This window comes from Talpa europaea (genome assembly GCF_964194135.1).
Source record: "Talpa europaea genome assembly, chromosome: 9".
In the NCBI taxonomy this organism is placed as follows: Eukaryota; Metazoa; Chordata; class Mammalia; order Eulipotyphla; family Talpidae; genus Talpa; species Talpa europaea.
In genome coordinates this window covers 26,553,631-26,569,173 of record NC_140076.1, presented here as the reverse complement: position 1 = coordinate 26,569,173, position 15,543 = coordinate 26,553,631, and the positions used below count along the sequence as shown (strand labels likewise).

General features: G+C 43.8%; 2 protein-coding genes across 2 annotated transcripts in view; one reads left to right on the top strand and one right to left on the bottom strand.

The window, feature by feature from the left end:
* The window catches only part of SZT2 (SZT2 subunit of KICSTOR complex), a gene marked incomplete at both ends in the record, with an annotated part of 50,230 nt that extends 40,664 nt beyond the window's left edge, over positions 1–9,566 (bottom strand). The window contains one exon of the mRNA XM_084242290.1: positions 9,540–9,566. Within this exon, the coding sequence (XP_084098416.1) occupies positions 9,540–9,566 (27 nt within the window). The remainder of the gene's footprint in view (positions 1–9,539) is intronic.
* Positions 9,567–10,716: 1,150 nt separating this feature from the next.
* On the top strand, positions 10,717–14,072 carry MED8 (mediator complex subunit 8; the record flags this gene model as incomplete). Its single annotated transcript, XM_084241697.1, is given in 7 exon segments — positions 10,717–10,739; positions 10,741–10,887; positions 11,562–11,706; positions 12,201–12,341; positions 12,527–12,608; positions 12,963–13,211; positions 14,008–14,072. Coding segments are annotated over 7 exon segments (852 nt in total).
* Between the last annotated feature and the right edge of the window lie 1,471 nt (positions 14,073–15,543).

Genomic DNA, 15,543 nt, shown 5'->3' with positions numbered 1-15,543 from the left:
CCAATAGTGAGAAGCAAAGTCACTCCCACCTCTGTGCAAGGTACCCCCAAGGATTTGGTTCTCAGCTCTGCTCCCAGTCCCCTCTATAGACCACTATACAGAGGAAGTGACCTTTCCACATTGTCAAAGCTCTAGTTCCTTCCTTCCATTCACTCATAGGAAGTCAGTTCAATAATATTCCTAATAAGCATCAGTTCCCTTGTTCAAGTTTGTGTCCATCTATCATACAAGTCCTGCCAAATACTGATTTAGGACAGACTAACACTCTCCTTTGGACCTGGCAGCTGCACTTTGACAGAAAGAACTCATCACTTTGCCAATGGGCCAAATCTAGCAGGTCTTTACCAATCCTTTATTTACCCTTGGCCAGCAGCCTCGCCTATTCTACCCAGAACTGCCAGTCTCTCAACCCTCTCAGTCCTAGCAGACAAAAGTGCTAGGACACAACAGAGAAAACAAGGGTCAACTAACCTGAACTCCTTCAATGTCTCTTTCAGAGTAAACCTTCTTGCAACACTCCTTTGTTTCCTTGCTATTGCCTTAAAGATTACTCTGTTCCTGTTTTAGATGAATTACAAATAACTTACCTGTGTTCCTGACTAATGGAGTATGGGGCGATGCCCAGTTGGAGGACTGGAGAGAGTGGTAGAAGGGAAATGAATAGAAGTCAATGCCTGCATGTTGAGAAATGTGGTGCCAAAAGAAAGTGAATTTTTCCCCTCCCCCGTGGGGACATATGCATGGACAAGAGATCAAAACAGCCCCGGGGCCTTCCTGGTGGTGCAAAGGGTTAAACACAGCAATGTGAAGCTAACCACAGCCAGCATGAGTGAGATCACTGGCCGGCCAGGGAGCCTCCCGCATGGCGCAGCAGACCTCTCCTGTCTCACCTGCTACAGTCAGTCAGCCTCTTCTGTTCCCCACTCTGTCTCTGGTAAATCCTCTCACCCCCTGCACCTCTGGCCTGTACCCCAGTTCTTGCATGCACAAATAAATCTATCTTAAAAAAAAAAAAAAACAAAAACCAGCCCCGGAATAGCAATAAAGAAGGGGGCCTGATGTTAGAAGAGTATGGAGAGATGTAATGACTAAAGATGAATAAAGTCTGCTCCAAGACAGAAAGCAAGGATAAAAGACATACAGACACAGATATTGGAAAATGGCAGAGATGAAAGTAGAAGGCAAGAAGAGGGAAGGGACTCATATTTATTGAGCGCAGAAAATATATTTAGTGGCACACTGCAGAGGCTAAGTGCAAGAGTATCAGAATCAGACAGCATGGATCTGAACCCCAATTTGGCCACTTAGCAGCCTGTGATCTGTAAGATCCTTGGAAAAGGTACTTAACCTCTTCAAGCCTCATTGTCCTCATTTGGTTTTTTGTTTTTTTTTTTAAAGATTTATTTATTTATTTATAGAAGTACTGGGTACAGTCAGAAGCGCGGGAGGGTGAGAGAATTCACCAGAGCCAGAGCGGGGAGCAGAGCAGGCAGAAGGACCAAAGTACACTGCTGAGGGGAGCAGCGGGCGGCAGGAGAGGTCTGCGCGCCATGTGGGACCCTCCTCTGGTGGCCTGGGAGCAGCCGGGGATTGAACCCGCACTGCAGAGGCTGCGGGCAGCTTTGCAACCCAGCTCTCAACCGCTGCGCCACTGGGGAGGCCTCATTGTCCTCATTTGTAAAATGAGATTATCTTATGTAAAGCAACATAAAATAATTCTAATACCAATCTAACAGTGCTGTTATGTGGAGTAAGGGAATATGTGCACATGAAGTATTCAGCACAGTGCCTGGCACTCAGCAAGAATATATAAGAAAAGTTAACTATTACAGGTTATTACCAGGCACAATAGTAGGCTCCTTATATAAGTGAACTCATTCAATCTTCACACAAAGTATTTGACAAAAGAAAACTGGGGTCCAAAAAAGTTAAGTGACTTAACATAACTAGTAGGTGTAAGGTCATAAGTTAAACACAGGCCCCTCTAATGAGAGTGACAAATGGATAAAACTGGGGAATTGAGAGCAGAGAAGATTTAAAGTGGGAACAAGAAGGAACAGGATGGGCTTTACAAGCAGAAAGGATACCTTGACCTAATGGGAAAAATAAAGACAAAGTAACCAGAAGTTGTGGTTCAATATCATTTGATGTTATGTCTCCATACTACCTGAAATTATACTTTGGGGGAATTACCATTCCTTATTACACTGCTTTCTTACACTGTGCTGAGGTCAGCACTGGCTAGGATTTTGGCTTTTATCCCAAGAATTAGGTCAAGACGTGAGAATCTTTTTTTTGGCAGGGCAATATTATATCTGCATTTAAAAAATTCCTCTGGTTACTGTATGATTTAGAAAGTTCCTTAGTGACCAGAAAGCTCCTTAGCGACCACAGAACAGTGGCCTAGACCAGAGTTACTCAAAGCAGCCATTGTGTGAACAGTTTTTGTTTTTTTTTTTTTCTTTTCTTTTCTTAAGATTTATTATTTATCTATACAAGCACTGGGTACAGTCAAAAGCGCGGGAGGGTGAGAGAATTCACCAGAGCCAGAGTGGGCAACAGAACAGGCAGAGTGAGGAAGAACACTGCTGAGAGGAGCAGTGGGTGCAGCAGGAGAGGTCTGTCGCGCCATGTGGGACCCTTGCTGGTGGCTGGGGATCGAACTGGCGCTGCAGAGGCTGCAGGCAGCTTCGCAGCCCAGCGCTCAACCGCTGCGCCACCAGGGGAGGCCCAGTTTGCGACGGGTCCCTGATGACAAGGAGTTGAGTTAGAATGCAAAACTACAACTGCTTTCATGGATAAAGCCATGTTATAAGCATCAAATAAATAAATAAATAAATAAATAAATAAATAAATAAAGGTCAGCTGAACTAACTTTTGAGCAAGTGAGCTTAGTTGCATTTTAAGGAATCTTTAGAATAAGACAGACAAGAACTGGTGATTAATTGTAAGTAGGGAGGAAAGTAACAAAAAGAAAGGTGTCAAAGATGACTACTAACGTAGCTTCAGAAAACAGTAAGTTGCAGAAAAATCTCCAAGCCAGTTAGGCAAAGTAGATAAAGTTATCTACCATCACTTCTAACTACCAGCCCTCTCAAAAGAGCCCATCAAATTGTACTGGCAAGTTCCTGAAAACAGAAAAGGGGTCTAGTGGCAAAGAAGGAAACTGTAGCAATGATTTCTCTGACCACTGGTCTCAGGGAGGAATACTCTCAGAAACTGAGCAAGCTCTCCCTCAGGACCGGCTAAGCTGGTGCTGGCAGTTAGTAACTGCTTTTATCTATGAGCTAACTATGCTGGATGCTGGTTAAGATTATCTAAAAAAGGATGGGTTGGGGCTCAGGATTATCAGAATGGAAAGGATATCCCAAATCAGCAGTCCTTTCTGTTTATCACTCTGGCCCCAGGGCCCACTGCGGTACCTGGAATGTCAGATACTCAATGAAACTTGGTGGATTAAGTGAATTCATTAGTATGTTTTAAGCAAAGCAAATGTAACATTTAAAACTAATCACAATCAACACATTATTCTCCTCACTACACTAGTCTCAACCACACTAGTTCCATTTGTTTTAGAACAGTGTTACAGAAAGAAAATACGATTTAATAGGGGAGACTCAGGGCTTGAAGGTTAATGGCCTTCTCTATAAAATACCACCACCTATCCCAATGATGGATGAAAGCACTTTATAAGCTCAAAGTGCTTGTATAAACACACATACGAATAATAGCAAGGTATTACTTGTTATTAGGAACTCCTAACTCTACTAGTCTCTAATCACACTCGTCTGGAAACTGTTCCTTTAGTTCCTCTTTGGTAGTCAGTAAAAACTTTTCCCCCAAATGCCAGCCAGCCTGTTTCAGCTGTGCAAGTAAACACCAAGAAAAGTTCTGGCCCATACTGAGCCCAGGTTAAAGTGGGGAGAGCCTATATCCAAGAATCCTGATCACCATAAGAACAGTTGGAGAAATTTGGTCACTCCCTCCTTGAGATTGAAATCTTGGCAACTCTGGGTTTAATAAAAGATTTTTCCATGACCCCTGGCACTAACCTCTGTCAGGCATATACAAAGCAGGCTGTACTTCCTCACAGAACCCAGCAGTTTAGAATGAAGTATTTGTCTACTTCTTAATGTTTGTTTCTCCCAGTCTAAAAGCTCTGGGGAGGTAGGTGCTGCGTCTATATAATTTCTTTGCTGGATTCCTAGCAATTAGCCAAGACACACTAAGTGTTCAAATACTATTTGGTGAATGAATGTATGGATAAAGGAAATTGCACTCACAAGCTATATTTATTCTCTTCCGTTTCAAGCTATGTTCATTTTACCCATGATTCCTAATTTTTCACTTTGGTCAACATCTGCTTTTTTGGTGTTAACGAGTTCCTATCCTGTCTCATCCATTTTACAGAAAACTAGGAGCCTCCCTTGTGATGCAAGGGGTTAAGCATCAGCACTATGAAGCTATTTGAGTTTGATCCCGGCCAACGAGGTGACCCACATGGTGCAGCAGACCTCTCCTGACTCGCCCACTGCTCCCCCTGGCAGTGTATTTCAGCCAACCTGCCTGTTCTGCTCCCATTCTGTCTCTGGTGAATCCTCTCACTCCCCGCACCTCTGGCCTGTACCCCAGTTCTTGTATGTATAAACAAATAAATTAAAAAAACAACTAGGTGGTTCTATTATCCCTTTGCTTCCATGAAAATTATTTCCCTCTCATGTTCTTTTCTGGTACTATCTTCTTTCTACTGTTTCTGGAATCTGGGGAGACGGGTTCTGGTGTGAATTCTAATAGATTTGTTTTAAAAGGAAGAACAGTGTTATGAAAAGAAATTTGATCTGATAGAGGAAGACTCTGGGCTTGAAAATTAATTTCCTCCTCTATTTAAAATACTACCACATATCCCAATGATGTCTGAAAGCACTTTATATGCTAAAAGTGTTTGTATAAACACACATATGAATAATATGTGTGTTTTGGAGACTGGAAGAAGTCCTGCAGGGTCATTCACTTCAATTTTTTTTTTTGTGTTCCTCCCCATTTAATGACATACTTGGAAGTTTCTTCACATTGAGCCAGAATCTGTCTACTGGATATTCTCTTGGCCCATTATTAAAATATTTTTCTGGGAAATATTTAATCCACTATTGGTTTTACCTCCTAAGTTTACACAAGGAAAGTATGACCCTTTGGTAAAGAAGATCTAGCAGACATTTATTAACAGTCCTGAGTCTTTGCTTCTCCCTAATAAATATCTCCTAGCTCTTTAAGTATGTTTCAAATGGCATGGTTTCATTTCCTAAATATTTTCTATCTTAGATCACATGCCTATGAATGAATTCTGGCTGGTCTGCTTTTCAACATTACTCGTGGAGGCCAGAATGAAGCACAATACCTGGGTGAGGTCACAGATTCAGTCTCCTACTTTCTATTTACTTTTTGAAAAGCTTTATCATACTGTGGACTCAGGAAACTTCCATGACTTTCTCACTTGTGCGGCTACTAAGACACATCCCCCATTCTGTCCTCATGCAGCTGGCTTTTTTAAAGATACATACAATTATTCAATTAATACTATTACATTGGATAAATTCAGCCTGCTATTCTGTTTTGAGGCTTAAAGTGCTGTTCTGTCTTGTAGTAAATCCCTTTCCAGTTTAATTTCCCTAATTTGATCAGAATGCCATCAAGTCCAAAGAGAACAAAAGAAAGTGGACGTGCACTCATTCATCAGCCAACACATTTGTGGACAGCCTAAGACATGCTGGGCACTCTGCTAGGCTCAAAGGATATGAATGGTAAGCAAAAATTGGCATTCTTTGCTGTCACAAAATTTACCCTGTCGTGGAGGGAAAAAAACCCATGAATCAATCACTCTGATTATTTTATTATTATAAACTGAGTAAAGATAAGAATGTGGTCCTGCCAAAAGATAAGAATGTGGTTCTGTGACAGAATATAATAATCTGACCCAAGCGAGGGTTTTAGGAGAAAATGACAGTGAAGGCTGCGTAGGATATGCTAAGTAAGGAGGGAAAGTGGGATAAACAAGATGGAGGGTACAGCTGAGCACTGTACTATTAGGAAAGTCTCTTCAGATCCCTAGTAGGTTGCTTAATTCTACTACTGCTCAGCTTCATTGTCTCAAAGGATTAATCTGAATGATAAACTCACGGTCAGTTCAAACTGACACCTGGAACATATGCCTCAACTCAGGACATACCTCCTTATACACGAGCCTTCAAAGTCAACTATTATGTTTCAAAACATTGTCTCTAATTTCTCTTCACATTCAAGATGGAATTTATCAGAACCAGAAGACTTAAGAATTAATGTAAGCAGCTAAAACAGTATTTTTCAAAGTGTGAGCCAAGGACCAGCTGCATCAGAATCATCTGAGGTGCTTATTGTAATGCAGGTTCCTGGGCACCTCCTCAGACCAACTGAATTGTAATGGGGCTCAGGAATCTACCTCTAAATAGTTCCAAGGGATTTTTCCACGTTAATGTTCAAGACTCCCTGAATTAGTTATGTTCTCACAGGATTCATACTTGTAAGTTGCTCAAGTTCCCAGTGTTTAGGCCCCAAACCTGAAGTGCACTACCCTTGGAGTAGCCTGGCCGAGACAAAGCAAAGCTATGGAGTCAGAGACTTGAATTCAAATCTGGTTCTACTACATGCTATCTGGGTGAGCTTGGGCAAGTTTTTCATGCCTCAAATTTCATTGATAATGTATGGATAAGAAAATCTGCTTCATAAGGATGTTACTGCAACTAATAAGGAGTCAGCATAATGATAAAAGCAGCTTATCATTCTTTGGAACATTTATTGAGGCCTACAGATCATTTACAACCAGATGAATAAAACATTATAGGCATTCTGTTACATACTGTGTATACCAGATGAAAGAAACATGGCCTAGATATTTTTTTTTTTGGCACCTGTCTCTTTGTGGTTAAGGTACAAATTATTCTTTTAGTTTTTTCAAACTCTTGTGCTGTTTCCTATTAACAGACTCCTATGAAATAATGTATTTGCCCCCCCGGACTGTCTGAAGCCTCCTTACCACTGCACTTAGGCCAAAATCTTGTCTCCAGGATGGCCTCAACCTGAATCTTCTTTCCCGGCCTCATTGCTCACCTATCCCTCCCATCAAGAGCAAGCACTCTATTGTTATAGCACCTAGGGTCAAATGCTGGTTCTGCTGATTGTTGGTTCCAAGCCCGCAGTCAGTGAAGTCACATAAACTCTGTGCCTCAGTTTCCTCATTTGTGAAATAGGGTTAATATTAGTGTCTGTTTCATGGAGACTTTTAATTAAAAGTCTCAAGCACCCCACATTAGCTATTCCTCATCCACATCAGCAGCTGCTTCCTGTCAGCTCCCTGATGGCTCTGAGTTCCTTCTCACCTCAGGATTTTCACTATTCCCTTGGCCTGGAATTAGCTCTCATGGCCAACTTCTCACTCTTCAGGCTTAAATGTCATTCCTCTAACAAACTGCCAGATTCATAAGCCACCCAACCCCACTTCCTTAACAAAGTAGGTTAAAAACCTCTGTTAGACACTCATTCACTCCATATTTTTCCTTTGCAGCACTTATCATAATTCAACGCTTGTTGATGCCACAAAAAAACAGGGTACAATGTCTTACAGTGCTCATATCCACCCTGATACTTAGCACAAGTCTGAGTCCTTAGCAGCACTCAGAAAATATTTTAAGTATTTGATGAATGAATGATTTCTTAAATCTGACCGCACCCAATCTTTCTCTCTGGATTATATCAATAACAACCGCACTTTCTTATGCTTAGGGGCAGAACTCTTCTGAGATAAAGTTTCCAGAAATGCAAAACAAGAACATAAGGAATCCTTAATTTTGGGCTAAATGAGACTCCCAGGAGGTATGTCTCAACTACAAGTTACTTTAGATCTGCACTGTTCCATGTGGTAACCACCACGATATGAGGCTACTGGGCACTTGAAATGTTGCTAGTCCAAATGAGATGTACTATAAGTGGAAAATACAGACTGGATTTTAAAGACTTGATACAAAAACAAGTTGAATAGCTCTTAATTTTTATTACACGTTGAAACAACATTTTGGAAATATGGGGTTAACTACATTATTAAAGTTGATTTCACTTGTTTCCTTTTACCTTCTCAAATGTGACTACTAGAAGATTTACTGTGTACCTTGTATTAGATTTTTACTGGACTGTGTGCTGTTTTCAACATTTGCTTAAAATGTATGCTGTATTTCCCCTCCATTTCTCTCATTTTAATCCATAATGAAACATATTTCACTTTCATGTTTGTCCTCAGTATTGCTATTTCTGAGACAAGTGCTATTCTAGCTACCCCTGTCATCATGTCTGCTTCTTTTAAATAGGGCATAGTTTCCCACAACCATATTCAATCTTCATCACACCAAATTCCAATGAGCTGGAGATTTACCATCCTGAGGTTACTTTATTATTTATACTATAAATATATGGTTCAGAATAGACCTGAACAGACCTGAAGCCAGACCACCTACTTAACAGCTGTATAACTCTGTTATTCTTTTCTCAGTTTCTTCAACTTAAAAATGGGGCTAAGAGAGTCTAATTCACAGGGTTGAGAGCATTAATTAAAGGTGCTGAGAATGGCCCCTGGCATGCAGTAAGCACTGAGTAATGACTACTACTTGTGTGACATACAATTCAAATATCTTTTTATAATAAATCCTCCTTTATCACTTGCCACCTACTCATATGTCCTCTTATGATACTGGACACCTCTCCTAGTGATATTCTTCTAAATCTGAGATTGTATACTCACTTCTAACTCCAAAATTCTGCTATACCTCAGTCCAGTAGCACTTGAGTTAAGATAGTTAACCTCTCACCTTTTAGTTCCTTTCTAGGTACATCAGAATAGATAGTGTTAAAGTGTAACAAAATGCAAAGTTTGCACAGCCCTTAGCACCTAATGGACGCCGAACATGCACTTTCTGATTTAACATATGCGATGCTCAAACCATCCTATGAAATAGCTATTTTATAAAGGAGACAGGATCTGGGGAAGTCTGGACTTGCCTGAAGTTTCGGATAGCTAAATTACAGCGCCAGTAGTGGGACGAGGTTTCACTCTGAATCAAATGTTTTGACTTGTTTCAAAAAACCAAAGCTACTCTCCAAATGCATGAGCACTAATACTAATCTATGCTGTCTATGGCATTCCAAATGTTTGAGAAAAGCAGAAACCGGCAAAGTCAGTCTACTGCCGGGTGGCCCAGTGAAACTGCAACAGAAAAGCAATACAGATTTTGTTAATACCATTGTTTGGTCAAAGAGCCCGAGAAAACGGGAGCCTGTCGAGCGGATGAAATTTCAGTAAACAAAACGAGTTTCTCTTTTTGCTCACCCCTCCCAATCCCGAGGAATCAGCGGACGGCGGTCCGGCAGCCCCCAGACCCGGGAAGGCCACAGCCGCCCCTGGACGCCGGGGCCTCTCCCTCAGATGCCGGAGCCCAGCAGCGCGCCCGCCCGCCCCTCACCTCCGGCTCCGGGCGCTCCGAGGCCATCACACAGCCCTCCCGCGCCGGCCCGGGCCAGGGGAGATGCTCCACTCGTGACCCCTGACCCGGCTACCGCGCACCCGGCAGGAACCGGAAGTGTGTGGGAGGGCCAAGTTCTGAGTCTCTGATTGGTGGACGAGGTCCTTACCCTGTGACTCGCTGACTTGGAAACCGGAAGAGGAAGTCGCTGCCGCAGCAATGCAGGTAAGAACTGGCTCAGGGCTGCTGGCCGCTAGCTATCTTCGGGTAGCGGGACTAAGTGTGGCTGGCCCAGGAATGAGTGAGGAGTTGGGGTTTGGGGGAAGCCGCAGAGTCCGCGGCTGACGGTTTAGGGAACGCGGGATGCGGGATGAGGCCAACTGGAGAGGGATCGAGGCCAACTGGAGAGTTGGGGCGGAGCCTGGCTGACAGGAGACAGAAGCTAAGGCTACGAGACAGAAGCTAAGGCTACGTCTGGAGGAAGGAGGCAGCACAGATTTTCTGGGGGTTGGGAAAGGATCTGGTTGTAATGTGAGAAGGATAAGATGCAACCCAAGGAAGATGACTCAAGAAAGTGGTGGATTGGCCGGTGCATCGGCCAAGGCTGTTGGGTAGAGGCCATCGGATACAGTCCAAGCGGGTCTATAATTGGAGAGACATCAGAGGGTTGAAGGAATTCCCGGACGCGGTGAAGAAAATCTTAGCTAATTATAATCTGAGGCCAATAGTGGATCAAGGCTTCTCTCATGCACATTGGAGACTCTGCAAGACGGTTTTGCATCATTTTTATGAGCCTGTGCTTGAAAGTTGTTAAAAACGACATGAAGTAAAACGGGAGACCGTATATGGTCTTCCTGTATATGGCCCCCCAAGCATAAGACAAATTCTAGGACAAAGAAAGCTGGAGCAGGCTGCAACAGTGCACCAAAGATAATTAACCCTCAGATATTATGTCTGGTCACATTCTCAATGAGAGGATGTGCCAGGCATGGATTAGAAGGTGAGGAGAGAAAGGAAGCAGTAGGTAGGGTGAATGGGTTGAAAGGTCTAAGGGTTGATGCTGTGTATAACCCAGATACCAAAGGTAGTTAACCATCTGCCTGTCCTGTGCCAGTGAGCACCTGTGTCCCTTGACTAGTGTTGTGCACTGTCTCCCTGACTTTTCAGCCTTCTCTGTATGTGTCATATTCACACCCATTTGAGTAACCAACCTGTTACTATTGGTGCAGAGGGAGGAGAAACAGCTTGAGGCGTCATTAGATGCACTGCTGAATCAAGTGGGTGATCTGAAGAACTCATTGGGGAGTTTCATTTACAAGTTGGAAAACGAGTATGACCGGCTGACCTGGTAAGGATTGCCAGGGCAATCTGGGGAGGGCACCAAGGGTGGGGGGGATGAACCTCAGGTGGCTAGGGCAACTCCAGTGATGTAACTATTTATCACTTTGGCATTATCTTTTGATTTGGAAAGAACTGGGTTTCCTAACAGGTGAAGTTTGGCTTAGGGCCTCTGGCAAAGATGTAGGGAAATGCCTACTTTCCCAACTCAGATTGCTTTTAGCTTTTGGTTCTCACTCTTTGACTTCTCTGGGATGAGGTCCTTCACTTCAGTAGGAATGTGGTGTTCATACTGGGTCTCGTCACAGATGTTGCAGATCAAACCTACTCTGGAAGTGTGACTTCTATTTCCAGAGTGGAAAGGAGGCTTTTACCTAGTTTCTGAATTTTTAGTGATACCAGGGTCGCTATGGTTCCTATTTTGCCACTGTTCTCATCCCCATCCACCTCCCCCTTTTTTCTACATCTACATCTGTGACGAAACTGAGCATGTGTCCCCTCTTTACTAACTCCACAATCCTCATGAACTAGCCCGTTTCCCATCTAGTCCAGCCATAGAGTTGTGGTTCTGGGAGGGGGTGGGGGAAGTGAGGGGTGGGGTGGGTGTCTGGATGGTCCTAGTCTGAAGAACCCCTTAGTAACTATTTTACCAGGAACATTCTGACACTTTCTTGCTACCACCAGGCCCTCTGTCCTGGACAGCTTTGCCTTGCTCTCTGGACAGTTGAACACACTGAACAAGGTCTTGAAGCATGAAAAGACACCACTGTTCCGTAATCAGGTCATAATCCCTCTGGTGTTATCTCCAGACCGAGATGAAGATCTCATGGTAAGAGAAGGGTACAACTTGGAGAATTAAGTTTTTAGATGAGGACCTAGAGCACAGTTGTTGGTTGGTTATTCCAGACATTCTGAATGTGGAGTGGTGTATGGCAGTAAGAAGTGAGGACTGCATTTTAGAGACCTAGATTTGTGTCCTGGAATTGAGGAACCACTCACAAAGAGTACTGAATTAACCTGAGGCCTATCCCAAGACCTCCTCCAATTATCTCTCTCAAACAGGAAGTATGTTCTTTTATGATTTTGTCTATCCCAGCCTTTGATTAAAATATGACAGAGAGTTGTCCCTGGGTCTCACAGAGATAGGATTGTGAGGAGAGAGAAAGGAAGGCTAGAGTGTGGGAAATAGTGATGCTAGATAATCTAAATCTCAGGTTGTGTTTTCCCTGAAAATGTACTGTTTGCCTGTGGAAGGAACTATGCATCAGGCCAGATTGAATTTTCTTGGAGTACATAGTAAGATCTATAAAATCTGTGTTACAGAGGCAGACGGAAGGACGAGTCCCTGTTTTCAGCCATGAAGTGGTCCCTGACCATCTGAGAACCAAGCCTGACCCTGAGGTGGAAGAGCAAGAGAAGCAACTGACGACGGATGCCGCCCGCATTGGCACCGATGTAGCTCAGGTTGGACTGTCACTGTCCTGCTGCCCCTCCATCTTCCAAGTCCCATCATGAGAAGCTAGGCATTACCATTCCTATGTGGTAGGGATGGGCAGCTGATTAGACCTAAGTTTTCCCTGGAAAAGCACAGTCTTCCCCATAATCATTTCTTGCTTGCTCTAATCACTACACAAATTTATGTGTTACAGAAGCAGATTCAGAGCTTGAATAAGATGTGCTCAAATCTTCTGGAGAAAATCAGCAAAGAGGAACGAGAATCAGAGAGTGGAGGTATGAAGGATGGGTGGCAAAATAGAGCAGGAAAGAGGGATATGATTGTGGGAACAGGAATGGTAGTTTTGGTAGTGGTGAAATGAGGATGTAGCATGAGTTGCTTTAGGAAAGAGTGTGCATCCATTCTGTTAGCCTTTTGTAGTAAAGGTTGGGCCTGGCATAGGTGGAAGAAATGGCGAGATGAGAAGGATGAATTCTGAGATAGTCATGGGGATCCTTTGGCTTTCCTTCTGGGCCACCAGGGGCTCTAGATGCTGCTGAAGTCATAATTCCAAACCCTGGAACTCATACCTATCTTCCTGCTGCTGGGACTAGTGTATACTTAAAGGTCCTCTCTTACTTTTTCTTCAGGTCTCCGGCCAAACAAGCAGACCTTTAACCCTGCAGATACCAATGCCTTGGTGGCAGCTGTTGCCTTTGGGAAGGGGCTCTCTAACTGGAGACCCTCGGGCACCAGTGGTCCTGGCCAGCCAGGTCAACCAGGAGCTGGGACCATCCTTGGGGGAGCCTCAGGATTACAGCAGGTACAGATGGCAGGAACTCCAAGCCAGCAGCAGCCGATGCTCAGTGGAGTGCAAATGGCCCAAGCAGGTCAACCAGGTAATGTGTCACACCATGAGCAGGGAGGGGAAATAAGCTGGATTCTCTGGGTCCCCAGCATCCCAAGAACTGGACTTTTTTCCTTTTCTTCCTTGGATTGGGGCCTAGAAAATTTTTAGGAAAAAATATTTCACTTTGGAATTCTATAACAAGCCCCAGAGAATGAAGAACTTTGATTAACAGAAACTTCTCTCGTTTCCCAATCTCATTTCAGACCTCTCTCTCAGCTACCCTTCTCTCCCATTTACTCTGGGTACTAGGTGTGTTATCACTGTCTTTTCTTATGTAAAGAAACAGTTCTAAGACCTTAATTAAGATCATTTGGTAATGCATTGGGAATTGACAAAGAGGCAAGTTTCCCGGTGCTACCTGTATTCTTTTCTCTCTGTTCTCTCTCACCTGCTCACATCCGTAAGTATGAGCATAGTCAGGAGGAGTTCAGGTGTAAGTCAAGCTACCTAGGAAAAGGGACAATTAAAGTAAGGGAACGTATTGCTTCTTTTGTCTGTGGCAGGAAATGGTAGTCACACTGATTTAGCTATCTTTTTCAAGAGCAGATGAGCAGGACCCTGCTGGGGTGTGTTCTTCTCTCCACCCCCCCACCCCCCACTCTCCCCCTCTCTCAGGGAGAGAGCTAGGTGAGGAACCACACCTCTGATCTGTGCCACCCAGGGGCAGATGCCAAAGAGGTTCTGTGATGATAAAGAAGGTGGCAGAAGGGAATCTGAGAAACCACATTTATGATTTATCATGACAGTTACTGTGCTTCAGGTGTCTTTCTTTATGTTCCTTTTAGGGAAAATGCCAAGTGGGATAAAAACCAACATCAAGTCGGCTTCAATGCATCCCTACCAGCGGTGAGTGTGGCCAGCTACTTCCACTCCCATGTGTTCTTTGCAGAGTTGGGGAGTGAAATTGCCTATGCCCAAGCCAACCTAGATGGGTACTACAAAAAATAAAACCCTGGCCTCTTAGTGTCAGACAAATTACAGCCTCATTGCTGACTAGCTCTGTGATCTTGAGCAAGTGACCTAATTTTTCTGAACCTGTTTTCTCATTTGTAAGTGGTGATAGTAATACCTACCTCATAGGGTTGTTGTGAAGATGAAAATGAGCAAATGAATGTGAAACATTTAGCACAGTTATATGAAATAATGGGTTTTATAATATATAATATGAAATATAGGATAGTTTCTATAGCCACATCTCCCCCACTGACCTCCTTAACTCTCAATCCAGAACTTACCCTGATGTGATACTGCTTTGTGTCAGTCATGTGCTGATGGGCACACGATTATGGAGAACTCAGCACTGTTTGAAAACCAGTGTTACCTTGAGCTGCTAGAAACAGCAGCCTCTATGGCCATTGAGCATACTGGTGTGTGCCCTCCCGTCCAGGTGCCATCCTGGCTGTTTCTCTAATCTGCAGGTGACAAGGCTTCTGGACCGGGACAAACTGTCCACCTGCAGCTCTGGTGAAGCTCGGGCCTGCTGTACTCTCCATCCTCTGAGAAGCTCTTACCCAGGAAATAGCCACAAAGTCCTCTGTCCTTTACCCCACCCTGTACACATGCAGGAAGATGTTGAGGGGCCGGAGATGAGGGCTTCCTAGGAAGTGACACTACTGGGCAGGACTGTGTGAGAAAGGGTTTTGCTTTGCACATGCAAAAGCTCCTTCTTCTCTGGACTTAGTTTTCTTATTTTGGAGGGAAGAGGGACTTGCATGTCACACCATCTTTCATCAGGGTTTCGTTGTCCTCATACAAGGGCCTCATTCCTGCCCTTAGCCAGGAGATTTTCTTCCAGTCCACTGAGTTTGTGACCCAAATAAGAGCCAGATGAATGGAGCTGCCCACATGGCCTTTGTCTGCTTTAATAAAGCTGAGTGAGTTTGGGTCTCCAACCTAAGTTGCCTTTCTTAGTACTCCTTTGTGGGCTAGGGCTGATGTGAGTCAGGAGAAGTGGACCAAAGGGTTACTCTGAGTATAAAGATTTTTAAGTTGATGGCCACTGTGTCTGCTGACACAGGCTTATCTGCTGACAATCTACAAGAGCTACGTGGGGATCAGAGACTGTAATGTCAGAGGCTTTCAAGGGTGCTGCGAAACAATTCTAATTTGTGCTCCATGAAAAGTTTTCTTATCTTTGATTACTTTGATCTAAAAGCCCTAAGAGAAGAACCTGCTCATATCTTCCAGCTGCCTTTTTTTGTTTTCTTCTGTCACACATCAGTACTTGGGCATTTGTTCATTGCCAGGCAGAATTCTGCCAGGCTGTGGCAGCAGAGGACTGGAAAAGTGGTCTCAGATCTCACATGCATTCATGTTCCATC